At 37.5% G+C, this 15996-nt stretch overlaps 1 protein-coding gene across 1 annotated transcript in view; it reads right to left on the minus strand.

Annotated features, from left to right (window-relative positions):
• Window positions 1-15996, minus strand: part of LOC111089723 — a 31260-nt gene that overhangs the window by 5736 nt on the left and 9528 nt on the right. Inside the window, exon 4 of the mRNA XM_022402710.1 lies at window positions 452-2330. Within this exon, the coding sequence (XP_022258418.1) occupies window positions 452-2330 (1879 nt within the window). The remainder of the gene's footprint in view (window positions 1-451; window positions 2331-15996) is intronic.

Consider the following 15996-nt stretch of genomic DNA (forward strand, 5'->3'; position numbering starts at 1 on the left):
ATGATAAATAAATACAATTTAATTAAAAGGTAACTGAGAGAATGATAAATAAATACAATTCAATTAAAAGGTAACTGAGAGAATGATAAATAAATACAATTTAATTAAAAGGTAACTGAGAGAATGATAAATAAATACAATTCAATTAAAAGGTAATTGTTAGAATGATAAATAAATACAATTCAATTAAAAGGTAACTGAGAGAATGATAAATAAATACAATTCAATTAAAAGGTAACTGAGAGAATGATAAATAAATACAATTTAATTAAAAGGTAACTGGGCGTATTTCACTAAAAGCTAAAGTAAGACTATAGAAGTAATCAGAAAATTAAACATTGATATAAAATCATCAACATGACGGAAATATTGCATATTTATAGGGATATCTAACAACATACTCTTATAATAAAACTAAGTCACAGTTCTTGAACTTATTTCTGTTTTTTACCTGTCCGCTGGTCCACTTCCTTCTAGTGCTGCTATCACGTATCCTACAACACTTCTCCCGCCTTCCTGTCTTCCACTAATGTAGATTCCAAGCTCTCCCTGATTGTCTTTTTCTAAAGTAACACTAAAAACCTTCTCATTGGTGAGATTTTCTGGGACCTTAACGTAGTTGTAATCCTGGTTGTTAGGATGTTCGGGTCCCAGAAGTACTGTAACACTAGATTGATTATCAGTCTTATAAAGACCGGAGTTCGTGATTTCTGAAGAAGTGGGTTCTTTTACGAGATCCTTCCCCCAATTCAATAGCGATCCTTTAGACACTATTAAATCCCCTGATTTTGGCTGGGTACAAAGTTGTGATTGTATCCATTGTCTTCTACTGTCATTAGAGGTTGAAGCTATCTTGTGGCCAGCCTTTTTCAGTCTTAATTGATAGTTAAGATCACCACACAAACGCGTTTTGTTTTTATCATCCACTTCATTTTCAGTCCTTGTTAATTCTGAAGAATTTTGAGATGTATTTGGCGAGATTGTGGTAGCACTAGCTTCTCGGACTGGGTCCAGGAATAAGGTAGATTCGAATAAACTAGATCGTTTGGGAGAGAGGCTTTGGAGCTTTTGGAAGTTGTCCGAGTGATGGTTTTTTTTCCATTTGTTTCTCAGCAACTTACGATCCAACGTCCAAGCTTTAAACTGTTCAAGACGAGAAGTATCGTTTTTTGTGTTTGTTCCCGTGTATTTTGTTAAAACACCCGCAGAACTTCCAGCTTTCTCGGCGCTGGTGTTTTCTTTACTTTTTAGAACCAACTGAGACAAAATGGCTGGTGTTCGTAGCCTTAAACTCTTGGTGTCTCCATAAGACTTGGACAGCGTCCGACTATCACTGGAGCTGTGATATTTACTTTGACTCGCATTGGACGCAGTTCTCTTAACGATCAAAGGACCAGAGCTTTGAGTTTTAAGTTTCTGAAGAATTGCGCCAAACCCTTGAAGACTGCCGTCAGAGGTCCTACGAGCTGAAGACGTACAGTTTTCTTTAGAGGACTCGGTGAACATATCCAGTGAACTACTTGTAGGCATGAGTGACAATTCTGTGTCAATATTTAAAAAAATATGTCGTTTTTCCTCGGAAGTTGAAGAGTCGTCATTTCCGTTCTTCGTGCCATCACTTTCGTATCCTGATTCGTCTGATCGGTGCTGCACTGAGCTTGCTAAGCTAGCAGTATCCTCGGCTACAGACAGCTCATTATTTTGTTGGCAAGTTTCAAATTCTTCGGTTTGTCGCGATAATCTTTCGAGATAAACGTCTTCTTCAAACACTGTTCCCAACTGTGATTTCGCCTTAGTCAGTTGATTAGCAGTGCCATCTAGTGGGTTGAGTTGGTCAACTAAATCATCGCAGCTGACAGTTTTGGTTGGAAAATAAGAACTTCTGGTTCCCAGGGAATTTGACAAGCATTCTGTAGATCCAAACTCATCACCGTCATCTAGCTGAACAAGCTTCGATTCGACGTCTAGTAAGGCTGATGTCGAAACACTACGGTACATGACACCTTTGTTTGTCTCTGCTCTACTCTCATCGCTCAACACTGTGTTCATTAGCGCATGTGCGGAGCTATCTAGTCCCACCCTGCGTTCTGACTCACGCTCGCTGTTAATACTTGCACTGGCTATCTTCCTGCCGGGGTCAGAGTTCAGCACCGTCCGTGTCCATTGTGCAGGACAGTGATCCAGGGATATCTGGGAAAACGCTGTTCTCAAATAAGTTGGCCTTGACGAGTTTTGAAAGACGTCTTGGGCTAATGTGTTGGTGGGCTCTACTGACACGGCATACTTAAGAGGAGTTGAATGTTTCCTGCCGGGACGTAGAAACGGGAAGCCTGTAATTACCAGAAAAAGAAACAGATTATGACGTGCATTATCCTGCGGGAATAACTATTTAAGAGTAAAGTATAAAGCAATAGGACGCTACCGAAACGGATTTACAAAGTTTTCTAGTTAAAAAAAACGAAGGTAGGAGCTTCGAAATATCACTTTTACACACAGTAAACCACGTGCAACAACTGAGGCGGAACAGAATAATCAGCTAATTTCACCCTGCTGTTCTCACTCTAGGCTACTGTGACCGTAAAATTCGCGCTTCGACGCATACTTGTAGCTACTGTTTTCGAAATTCTTACAAGGCTTTGAAGGACGTTTGTTAGGACTCGTAAGGCTTAGCCTAGGTTGAAGTACGCGCAGTTAAAACAAAAAAGAAAGAAAGAAAAAAAGAGGAATGTTAATTATTAACGTGTTAAAAATTAATAAGTACATTATTGGTTAACTCAGATATTTTATTCTCCCCCTCGAGTAGAAATGAATGAATGTATTATTGGTAAAGCCAATAATTTAAAAGTTTTTACATGCGTGATGTTGTTACGGTTCCATCATATTTCAGGTGATATTTTCCAAAGTTTTATCGAAACATGTAGCATGTAATAAAATATTTCATCATGTTGACAAATCATTGTGTCTTATATATATACAAGAAGTCCTAGCTTAATGTGCTTTTATATACACAAATAAATAATTGTAAGTAATTGATTTTTTACACGCTACCTGCACACGTTTCCTTTCTTTACACGATTCCAACATAACACGCTGCACTTTGTATGATCCACAGACCAACACGACCCTGTGACATCCTCGGGGTCACCGGCACCAAATTTACTTCAGTGATCCTGGGTACCGTGATATAATGTCACCCAAGTAAAAAATAAGGCCGTGTCTATCACCACTTTTTTACGCATGCGCAGTGGAGGGTGAATATTATGAAGGAATCACTTAATTCTACCGAGGGTATTAGAAATAAGTAGTATAACATTTTTTTAAATCATTTTTTAAGATGAATACGGTTATTGGTTAATATTGATACTTGCTGGCTATTAGCACTTGAGATACAAGCAAAAATAGACATGCTGAAAAACAACACATGATACAAACGTCTAGCAACAGATTGTTGTTGACCAATGAAAATGCATAAAGGTAAGGAAATGACTTTTGTTACGTACTTATTAATAAATATTATACGTGTGTTTCAGTTTATACAGTTTGTAGGTGTATTAAGTTCGTAGCCGTGTAAGTAATATTTGATCTACAGAGAGCGCACACAGTACACAGATTAGCAAAGCCAAGCCACAGCGCCATCACTTGGCTTAAAAGTAATCTAACAGTGGAAATTCAGGTAATATTGATGGGGAATAACAACAGCTCAGTAACAAAAATATTCGAAAATCTTTAAGGGCTAAATTATTGCTGTCCCATGGGGTCCGGTGCTCTTTACTCACTCTACGTAAGAAAAATATGGAAATTATTATCAAACGTGAACGATTTTTTAATCCCGATTCAACAACAAAATACGACGGCAACATTTAATATAGAGAAAAGAAATAAAAAAAGAGGCTTACCGGTTCCCTAGAGAATTATATATATTTTGATAAGGTGGATCCAGTAAACCTGTGATAGACATAACTGTGAACAAAATAGAATTATTCAAGTGTAACGGTTTGTTGTCTAGCCAATCCTTAACCCTAAATGGTGACTTGGTTTGTTGACTAGCCAATCTTTAACCCTAAATGGTGACTTGGTTTGTTGACTAGCCAATCCTTAACCCTAAATGGTGACTTGGTTTGTTGACTAGCCAATCCTTAACCCTAAATGGTGACTTGGTTTGTTGACTAGCCAATCCTTAACCCTAAATGGTGACTTGGTTTGTCGAATACTTAAAATCGTTCTCGCTTATTTCTTTAGTAAATATGAAATTTTAATTCAATAGCAGTGTCCGAGAAACAAACGGTAATTTGTTTTCAGATATTCCCGCAAACCTACACAAGAGCTATCTCCGTTAGTCGTCTCTAACTTTTAACTGATATACTAGAAAGCAAGCAACAGCACCCACCGCAAATTTTTGGGTTACGCTAATACAATAATGGGATTTGATTGTCACTCTTATAACGCACCTACGCCCTCTCAACGTGCGAGCATCATTTTGTGCAACGAGACTCGAATAACGAACTCTCGGATTAGAACAATGGGATTTGATTGTCACTCTTATAACGCACCTACGTACTCAAAGTGCGAGGATGATATTGTGGCAACGGGGCTTGAACCATAAGCACTCAGATTCACATGCCGGCGTGCTAACCACCAGACCACGCCCGAACCTGTTCTTAATTGTTTATTCAGATAACTATATTAATTACCTAGAAATTCAGCAATTGTCTTTATCTAAATAAAATCAGACTTACATATCTATAGAATATGTTGTGATTCACTTATACCTGTTACTTTTATTACAACTCAGTCGATATACTGTAGTCGGGGTTCAGGTGATATTAAATAATCAGTTTGGTGTAATAGTTCAAAGTTTAAAGATCGGTAATGAGAGAGATAAGAACTGTGTCATATTTCTTTCATTCCGAAATGAAATATTACTATAGTAGCTCTATTTTACACTTACCTGAAAACCGTGACCAGATACGTTTTGATACGTATACACTGACATAAAAACCCGTCCCTGACATCTTTCCCAAGTCGACATCTTGTTCTAGAGGCCTTGAACCTGTCATTAAAACATTCTTGCCACGGCCTCTGATTAATATTCATTTAAAGATAACGCCCCTAGGGCAAGGCTAGTCTAGGTAGAAGGAGCAACAAGTACATAGGTCTATATGTTATGGACTTGACCTATAGAACTGCCTCGATCGGGGCTTTTTCTTTGACTACCTTTATGTTGCCCGAAGAGCTTGCTTTCTTTTCTTTTTTTTTAGTTTGTGACGGTTATTCGTGGAAAACTACATAAGGGCTATCTGTGCTAGTCGTCACTAACTTTGAACTGAGATTAAACGAAGGCAGGTAGCCAAAAACCACCTGCCGCCAACTTTTGGGCCACTCAAATGGAATATGGGAATTTGACTGTCTCTCTTATAACGCATCTATGTCACCAAAGCTCGGAACGCATTTTTGCTACAATGACCGCGAACCATGGACCTAAGGTTCACAGTCCGGCGTGATTAAACCACTAAGCTACACCCGGCCATTCCCCTTCTGAGAGAGAGATATCACAATCGAAATTAAAATCAAAGACATAGTTTAACGGTGTTGTAGGGGGCCTCAAAAAGTCTAAATCCTGCCCTGTTACTCACACCACTAGAGTATCTGTACGAAATCAGTCTTCCCCGTTGACAAAGAAAGAAATACTGTGAAGAGCATTTCAAACCCCTTGTACAACCAACCGTATTACTGAAAATAACCGAGTTATTATCAACCGGTACATTGCCACACAAAGAGCTATGAGAAAATAAAAAGAATGCCTTTGATATAAAACCAGTCACGAAATCAGTATTATAACAAACCCATTCAAACAAATATTTTTGTTTTTCAAAATGTGTGGTGCTAAAAAACAAATGATAATTATAATAAATAATATTACGCCAACAAACATATAATATTACACCAACAAACATATAATATTACACCAACAAACAATTGTTGTCAAATACCACCAATCACCTCCCTCGGTTTAATTTTATGCAAATTGTGTATCTGATAATTCGCCATGTGATCTGAAATGCAAACGGTTGACCATATTGGCTTACTCTGGGAGGGGGGGGGGCTTTTCTAGAAGTGGCTTTACGTCTTTACAGTTTGTAACAGTTGACTTCAGTAATGTAACAGCCTGAGGTTCGATCACTCCATTGAAATAAGATATTTAGTGGCTCTGGTCTCTTGAAGGGGTTAGACTGAATTCAAGTCTTGTGAGTAACAAGAACACTCGATTCTGCCAGTTTATCCTTCTTCCAGAGACGTGTTGGTCAATTTAGCATGATGAGATTAAGCATTTTCATGTATCAGGCTGAAAACATGGCCAATTGAAGCAGCATGTGTTTGATACAGGGTTACTGGATTGTAGGGTTTTAGGATGCATCTACTATCATATATCACCTACCATCATTCTTTGTTGATCCCTCATCGCCAACTGCCATCTGGCATGTAAACCAGACTTGGGAACAGTTATCCCTCATCGCCAAAAAACGATATTTGGATGTTTCTCTCAGACGAACGTAAGCCGACAGCCGCAGCAGGCTGTTACTAACTGGCTACAATTGTTGGAAAGTACCGTTAGCAGAATGTGGAACAGATTGGAAACGGAAAGTAGTTTCATCCGCGACACAAGGAGGGGGTCGCAAACTGTCGATTTGGAATCGCCGAAATCGTGTCGTGCCTGTTCTGAAAGTGAATCAAATACTTGCAGACTCGACTACACAGTGGGAACAGTCTTCCCAAGTCTGGTTTACATGCCGGATGGCAGTTGGGTGCAGTGGTGCCAGGACAGTAAACCAATAACACATGGAGGAATATTATTTTTACAGATAATTCATGCTTCACCTTGCAGACGAATACAGATACCAATGTGGAGACTATCTGAAACCGATCCTGGAATGTGGTGCATGCCTACAACAGTAAGCTTAGTGTCAAATACAAGTCTATTGGATACACTACGATCTACAACAGTATTCTTAATGTCAAATACAAGTCTACTGGATACACTACGACCTGCAACAGTAAGCTCAGTGATGGGGCCAAAATAATGTTATTCGCCGCTATTAATTTAGTTCATGCAAATCGTTTTATTGTAATCAGTCATGTGATTTGAAACGTAATTGTTTACCCTAACAGTATATAGTTGTCTCATATTCTATTGCTTCAATTACCTCATTGAAGTAAATCACAGAATTTGAAGTACCTCCGATTTTTCCATGAACCACGACTTGTCTTCATATTGGATACACTACGACCTACAACAGTAAGCTCAGTGTCAAATACAAGTCTACTGGATGCACCACGACCTACAACAGTAAGCTTAATGTCAAATACAAGTCTATTGGATACACTACGACCTACAACAGTATTCTTAATGTCAAATACAAGTCTACTGGATGCACCACGACCTACAACAGTAAGCTTAATGTAAAATACAAATCTATTGGATACACTGCGACCTACAACAGTAAGCTCAGTGTCAAATACAAGTCTATTGGATACACTACGACCTACAACAGTATTCTTAATGTCAAATACAAGTCTATTGGATACACTACGACCTACAACAGTAAGCTCAGTGTCAAATACAAGTCTATTGGATACACTACGAACACTACGACCTACAACAGTAAGCTCAGTGTCAAATACAAGTATCCAATAGACTTGTATTTGACACTGAGCTTACTGTTGTAGGTCGCCTTTTGTTTGTTATTTATACGTTTGTATTACTGTTTACAAAGAGTGGGTTTTCACGTCACGTGATGGACGTGGCTTAATGACTAGAGCCTTCTTGAAAACTTAGGAAACGATTTCAACACTATAAAATAGCGAGTTACGTTAAACTAGATTATTATTACTTGATTTGTGAATATATTACAGTAGACGGTTAATTATTGAGTTTGTTTGTCAGTTTGTCTGTTATTGTCAGTCAGTTAAGTTAGTTCAGTTTTGTGTTTCAACAAAACACTAGAACTACGAGAAGCGTAAAAGCGAGACAATGAGCAAATAACTGAAATCGTTGTGTTAGCGTCTGCTGTGAACTTAGGCCTATGAGTGAACATTAGTTAAGCTAACTTATAGGACTTGTAGTAAGAGAAATAAAACGCTTTCGTTATCATTAATTGGCCTGAACTTTGCATTATTAGTTTTAACCCGCTCAAAATTACAAATCGTCACAACACTATCATCATCGTAAAAATATATCCATCAAAACAGATATCTTATAAGTATTAAAAATATCAACAACAACAAAAAATTGGTTAAAATCCTTGTAAAATAAATATAAAAAAAAATGAGGCAAACGTTTCGATCAAACGACCTACACCGAGACCCCGTGTTGGCTGATGGCTCAAAACGTTGACCTCGTTTTTTTTTTCTCCATACAGAGATCTTACCCAATTCTTTGTGCGTATAATTTCAAATTTTGTCATGCTGTGTTTTTGTTATTTGTGTTACAGAACACATTATCTTATCCAGTTATGTAATAATCCTAATGAAATTATACATTTTTGAAATTTCCAATAAATACTTCCAGAATCAATAGAAGACGTTTATGCGTTATAAGGCTGATATCATCAGACAACTTTAGTTTACCTAAAGATAATTAACCACATATTTAGACATAATCTCCACCCCTTCTAAGATCTTGTTGGCACGCCTAATAAACACAACGGGGTGGTTTTAGCCCTCTTTATCTTTTTTTAAAGGTGTTTCTTTGTACAAAATAGACACCCTTTAGTGGCAGTAACCTTTACTTCGACAACAAAGCACGGCCAGGACCTTGAATTTGCATCTCACGTGCAAGGTCGAACAGGCCGCGTGTACACCCCACCCCTGCGTAAAATAAAACAATTGCGGGCTTGGCGAATCATCCATGTTTTCTAGATAACATGTAGGAAATGATTATTTTATAATGTTTATTTATTAACAAAGATAGTGGACAGGGGTTCCTACAGACTGTCGTTATTTATGTTTGTTATTAACTAAAAATATAATTCATCATCTTATCGCTTTACTGAACAGAATACCCTCCACATGTGAAAGGATAACCTTTCAAAGGCTTAGCTTTATGTGTATTTATGAATGGGGACATTGGTTTTACGTTCCCTATATAGCCCTTACGTACGTTCTTATCCTTCAGTCCCCCCTACATAGCCCTTACGTACGTTCTTAACCTTCAGTCCCCCTACATAGCCCTTACGTACGTTCTTAACCTTCAGTCCCCCTACATAGCCCTTACGTACGTTCTTGTCCTTCAGTCCCCCTACATAGCCCTTACGTACGTTCTTAACCTTCAGTCCCCCTACATAGCCCTTACGTACGTTCTTAACCTTCAGTCCCCCTACATAGCCCTTACGTACGTTCTTAACCTTCAGTCCCCCTACATAGCCCTTACGTACGTTCTTAACCTTCAGTTCCGTCTTTCAGTACATGTCCAAAACCTCCAATCACCCAGTAGTAGCGTGGCGGACACCACCAGGGGAATATTGTTTAACACTTGTCATTCTATACAAAGGTGAATACGTGTTGTACTAACCGCAGGGATTGAAATTTGAATTTTAACGTTTTAAGCCCCGAAATTCACCGCTGAGACATAGGGCATTGTTTCATTAATAAATGTTAATAACTTGTATTATTGTTGTTAGTGATGAGTTTTTGTTTACGTTACCTGAGTTCAGTTTTGTTTGTTAATTTTTGAAGTTTCCACAAAAGCTACTCCAGGGCTACCCGCATTAGCCGTCCCTAATTTAGCAGTGATAGACTAGAGGGAAAGCAGCTAGTCAACACCACCCACTGCCAACTCTTGAACTAATCTCTTACCAACGAAAAGTGGGATTGACCTTTACATTATAACGCCAACACGGCTGATCGAACGAGTATTTTTCGATAAAAGGATTTGAAGTTAACCCGTGGTACAAGGTTATGAATATAACCATTAAATTAGGGTCAATTTGTACCAGTTCGGTTTCAGTAAACGAACGATAAAAGGATTTGAAGTTAACCCGTGGTACAAGGTTATAAATATAACCATTATTTTAACTAAATTAGGGTCAATTCGTACCAGTTCGGTTCCAGTGAACGAACGTATATATATATATCTAAACGTTGGCACACTTTGGTGATATCATTAATAAAATCTAAAAATTTAGGGCAGTCCTTGCACGTGTATCGGGTAGTTATTTTTAGTAGATTCCTGCCCGGGGCTTTGACATTTTGTTACAGAATAAAAACAACCCTGTGAAAGAGAAACAGGTTAAGATCCGACACAGTTAAATTATCCCATCTGCTGTATTTTTTTATCAACATCTTTTTGAGAAATATAATTCCCCAACTTACAAAATGTTAACCCCAAAATTTCACGCAGGAGTTAAATTTGCCGGATCACACCGAATACCAGATCCATCACTTTTTTTTTGTTATCAAGTTCGACTCATGATTTTTTGGCCGTGGGATTGAAATCTGTCGCTGAACACGTTCGTCCTTTCACGCAAAGGGGCGTTATAATGTGAAGGTTAACTAAAATATTCGTTGGTAAAGAGTAGCGCTAGAGATGGCGATAGGTGGCGTTGATTATCGGTTTTCCTGTGGTCTACCACTTCAAATTAGGGACGGCTAGCATCGGTAACCCTCGAATAGCTTTGCGTAAAATCCAACAAACAAACAAACAGGTGAGAAATGAACCGTGTGAAAACAAAAAAGGATCACTATGTACAAAAACAAGTCCCGCTTTTCTGTTTTAAAAACTGAATGAATCTGTGAAGGTACACTTAAGACAGTGACGTTTTGAACGTGGCTTACACGCGGAATAATGAGAACTCCAACTAACCAACTCAAGCTTAAAATATGAAAAAACAACAACAAAGGACGCAAACCTTGTAAGTGAAGGTGATCTTAGCGCTTAATCTCTGCCGGATGTCTTTGGAACTGAAATCCGGAAACTGTTTTGTATTTTTGATGATTATATTACCGAGAGGCAGAAACTATGTAATTAATTTTAAAACTGCTTTGATTGCATTACGAATTGATATTTCACAGATGTTGCCTTGTTGTTTTTGTTTGATTTCTTGAATTTCGCGAAAAGCTACTCGAGAGCTATTTGCACTAGCGGTTCTTAATTTACCAGTGGTAGACTAGAAGGAAGGCAGCTAGTCAACACCATCCACCGCCAACTCTTGGGCTACTCTTTTACCAAGAAATACTGGACTTAACCGGTACATTATAACGGCTGAAAGGGAGAGCATGTTGAGATTCAATCCTGCGACTCGCAGGTTGTTAATCAAGTGGGCCATATCAGGCCTTGACGTTTTCCACTGAGCTCTCGTGTAGCCTCCATCCCACATAGTAGCCCCAATAACCTGTAAAGTGTTACCTTCCAAGACTCGCAATTCATACATCCACCCCCAAAAGGGATCCAGTAGCTTTTTCGTTAGAAACTAACCACTGATCTCAGAGATTGAACAATAAAACTGTCACTAACTGTGTCTTCTAATCCCAAAACTGCAAGTTTTTTTTTATCACGTACGCCAGCCCTTTGTGCCATTGTTGAAAAATTGGATATACCATTACGGTAACGTAGTCTGATATTATGCCATTGTTGAAAAAGTGGATATACCATTACGGTGATATTATGCCATTGTTGAAAAAGTGGATATACCATTACGGTGATATTGTCTGACATTGTGCCATTGTTGAAAAATTGGATATATCATTACAGTCAAATTATCTGCTGGTGGAGTACGACCTAAATAATAAATAAATATATATATATATATATATTACCAATTAATATGTAGAATAATACCACTAATTCTTATCAGGTGAAACTTTTCATATTGAACGTACTTGAATATTAATAAATCATCGATAAAAAACCTGGAATAGTGACTGTTCCTTTTTAGGTAACCAGAAATAATTTAACTGATTTTATCCGGTATTATTATGTTTTAATATTGTTCTCGTCACAACAGGCCCGGCAAGGCCAGGTGATTAGGGCGCTCGATTCGTAAATTGCGGGTCGTGGGTTCGAATCCCCATCCCACCAAACATGTTCGCCCTTTCAGCCGTGGAGGCGTTATAATGTGACGGTCAATCTCACTATTCGTTGGTAAAAGAGTAGCTCAAGAATAGGCGGTGAATGGTGATGACTAGCTGCCTTCCCTCTAGTCTTACACTGCTAAATTAGGGACGGCTAGCGCAGATAGCCCTCGTGTAGCTTTGCGCGAAATTCAAAACAAACAAACAAACTCGTCACAACACTTGTTTAGAATACATTCAAATTCATATCTAATTAAAAAGCACAGTTGTAAGATGTTCGCTGGAGATTTTAATGTTATTTAATACATTCAAATAACACAAGATTTACTGAATAAGAACACATTCGTTTAATCTTGTTATCAAGTTTACGACAACATTAATCATTAAGCAACATGCATAAAACGTTATTTTTTATCAAGTTCATCTTGGAAGTCCCAGACGAATCTTGTTATCACTGACCAGTTTATTGTAATCCGTTACAGACGTGTCACTGGGATGAAACTATTCATTATATCAGATGGGGGGACTTTTCCTTTTACTTGATCAGATTGCAACAACCAATAAGAATGTGGCATAAGATTAAAGCAACACTAGTAATGAGGAAACCGTCCATTATCCAACTACGCCTCCTTTCTCACTAAGTCTTTCGAGTTCTCGTAATCGTAAACTATAACATGCTGAACCTCGTGTGTTGGAAATGATCTGTGTTAAGTACACTTAACAAACAAGCTTGTTTTAACCCTGTACTAGTAATGTTCCTGTATTATGTACAGTTAACAAACAAGCTTGTTTTAACCCTGTAGTAGTAATATCCTGTATTATGTACAGTTAACAAACCAGCTTGTTTTAACCCTGTAGTAGTAGTGTCTTGTTTGTTAACTGTACATAATACAGGATTGTTTTAACCCTGTAGTAGTAATGTTCTGTATAATGTACAGTTCACAAACCAACTTGTTTTAACCCTGTAGTAGTAGTAATGTCACGTATTTTGTACAGTTAACAAACCAGCTTGTTTTAACCCTGTAGTAGTAATGTTCTGTATTATGCACAGTTAACAAACAAGCTTGTTTTAACCCTGTAGTAGTAATGTTCTGTATAATGTACAGTTCACAAACCAACTTGTTTTAACCCTGTAGTAGTAGTAATGTCACGTATTTTGTACAGTTAACAAACCAGCTTGTTTTAACCCTGTAGTAGTAATGTCACGTATTATGTACAGTTAACAAACCAGCTTGTTTTAACCCTGTAGTAGTAATGTTCTGTATTATGCACAGTTAACAAACAAGCTTGTTTTAACCCTGTAGTAGTAATGTTCTGTATTATGCACAGTTAACAAACCAGCTTGTTTTAACCCTGTAGTAGTAGTAATGTTCTGTATAATGTACAGTTAACAAACCAGCTTGTTTTAACCCTGTAGTAGTAGTATCTTGTATTATGTACAGTTAACAAACAAGATTGTTTTAACCCTGTAGTATTAATGTTCTGTATTATGTACAGTTCACAAACCAGCTTGTTTTAACCCTGTAGTAGTAGTAATGTCACGTATTTTGTACAGTTAACAAACCAGCTTGTTTTAACCCTGTAGTAGTAATGTTCTGTATTATGCACAGTTAACAAACAAGCATGTTTTAACCCTGTAGTAGTAGTAATGTCACGTATTATGTACAGTTAACAAACAAGCTTGTTTTAACCCTGTAGTAGTAATGGTTTCTAACGTTTCACACACACTAAAATAAGCGCAATTTAAAAAGCTTGATAATTTTTTAGGTAGATTTCTGTATAAAGTTCTCCCTCTACATTTACTAAAAAGGATATATAAATTAAATTGAAAAGATAATTATCATTTCCTTCACGTGTCTTAATCTAAGCAGAGAAAGAACAAAACAGATAAGAGTATACATTAATGAAACTGTCGTCATATATTCACTTACGGAAACTGGGTTCAGGGTTACTCTTCCCTCCAAGTAGAGGTAGGTGAACAGACTCTAAACGTGTACTTTAAAACTTTCATTAGTTAATGACGTGAATTATTAGCCCTTCTTCGGCCTTCTTCCACTTATTTAATGTTACATTTTGGCTAATTTAGTTTGAAGTAACTTGGCAGTATTTTTTTTTGTTTGTTTGTTGTTAAGCCTAAAGCTACACAAGGGCTACCTTTGGTCTGCCTAACTCGGGTATCGATGTCGGATTTGGAGCGTTATAATTGAAGTACCCGGAAACTTGTTTACCTTTAACCTAGGATGTGGTTCTCCTGTTCTCCTGGATAACAGTCATGTTAACGTTAGAAAAATAAACAAATGATATTGTGTTATTAATCCTTACCATGAAAATCTGGTTTGTAAATAAATCCATTAATAATAACAGTTTTTTTACTTAACAAGTAGCACCCAGACCACTAGTATGTCTGTCGTATCCAGGCCGGCATGACGAACCTTGGTATTGAGCGAATGTCCCCAACGGCACTAGATACGGCAGGTGTTGTACAGTTGACGTATTGTAACGTATTCTTCTTTACTTTCACTCATAAGTTCATCGAATTTCATTGAAAACTGACGTTCTGAGCAGATTATCAAAAGTATGAAACTGACGTTCTGAGCAGATTATCAGAAGTATCAAAATTGAAGTTCTGAGCAGATTATCAGAAGTATGAAACTGACGTTCTGAGCAGATTATCAGAAGTATGAAACTGACGTTCTGAGCAGATTATCAGATGTATCAAAACTAACGTTCTGAGCAGATTATCAGATGTATCAAAACTAACGTTCTGAGCAGATTATCAGAAGTATGAAACTGACGTTCTGAGCAGATTATCAGAAGTATCAAAATTGAAGTTCTGAGCAGATTATCAGAAGTATAAAACTGACGTTCTGAGAAGATTATCAGAAGTATAAATGTGTCTTTTCGGAATTCGAAACCGAGTCCCTTGTCCCCTGAGAAAGGTCCCCAACTTTTTCGATATAAATATTTCCTTATCTCATAGATTCTTGAGAGATATGTAGTTTTATTGATGAGACACACAAGATCCACTAAAGTATTTTTCGTGGTTCTAAACTACGTAGTTTTATTAATGAGACACACAAGATCCACTAAAGTATTTTTCGTGGTTCTAAACTACGTAGTTTTATTAATGAGACACACAAGATCCACTAAAGTATTTTTCGTGGTTCTAAACTACGTAGTTTTATTAATGAGACACGATCCACTAAAGTATTTTTCGTGGTTCTAAACTACGTAGTTTTATTAATGAGACACACAAGATCCACTAAAGTATTTTTCGTGGTTCTAAACTATATTTAATAAATATCGCATGTTATTTAATACCTTCAGAAATTCTAACTATGTTTACGTGCTAACGTGGAGACTCTCCAACAGACCATAAAACAATATATGGCTGGGTGTGTTGGACATCTTGAGACTGAAGCCTTTTCACGTGTCATTGACACATTTGATAAACACTATTTAGGTCATACTTAACTTCTTTCAGAGAAAACGAGCGATGCGCGACTCTGTGTTCTTTTATTTAAACCTTATTATTTGTTTGCAAGCATTGGAGGCAACTGGTACAAAGACCCTAAGGTCTAAACCCTCCTGCATGATTCAGGATCTGTACTCCAATAAACACAGCACTCGGAAGGAGTGGCACCTTAGCCCTAAAACACCACACGACAAAGCCAGAACCTTACAGTATAATAAAGACCTGCTTAACAATGTTATTACGATGAAGCGGAAACCATCCCAACTACTCCGCACGTGCTCACTTTGATACCTCCGCAGAACAATATGTTACGATAGTTGGATATATACATTTTTATCACTTGAACTTTTCTTGGTGGTATTCAGAAAATATAAGGGGTGTCGGTAATGTCCTGGTGCAGCTTTTATTATACACATGATAAAAACAAACTATAAATGGTGAACGATGCGAGATTG

The sequence above is a fragment of the Limulus polyphemus genome, unplaced genomic scaffold, assembly GCF_000517525.1.
Source record: "Limulus polyphemus unplaced genomic scaffold, Limulus_polyphemus-2.1.2 Scaffold7179, whole genome shotgun sequence".
Classification (NCBI taxonomy): domain Eukaryota; kingdom Metazoa; phylum Arthropoda; class Merostomata; order Xiphosura; family Limulidae; genus Limulus; species Limulus polyphemus.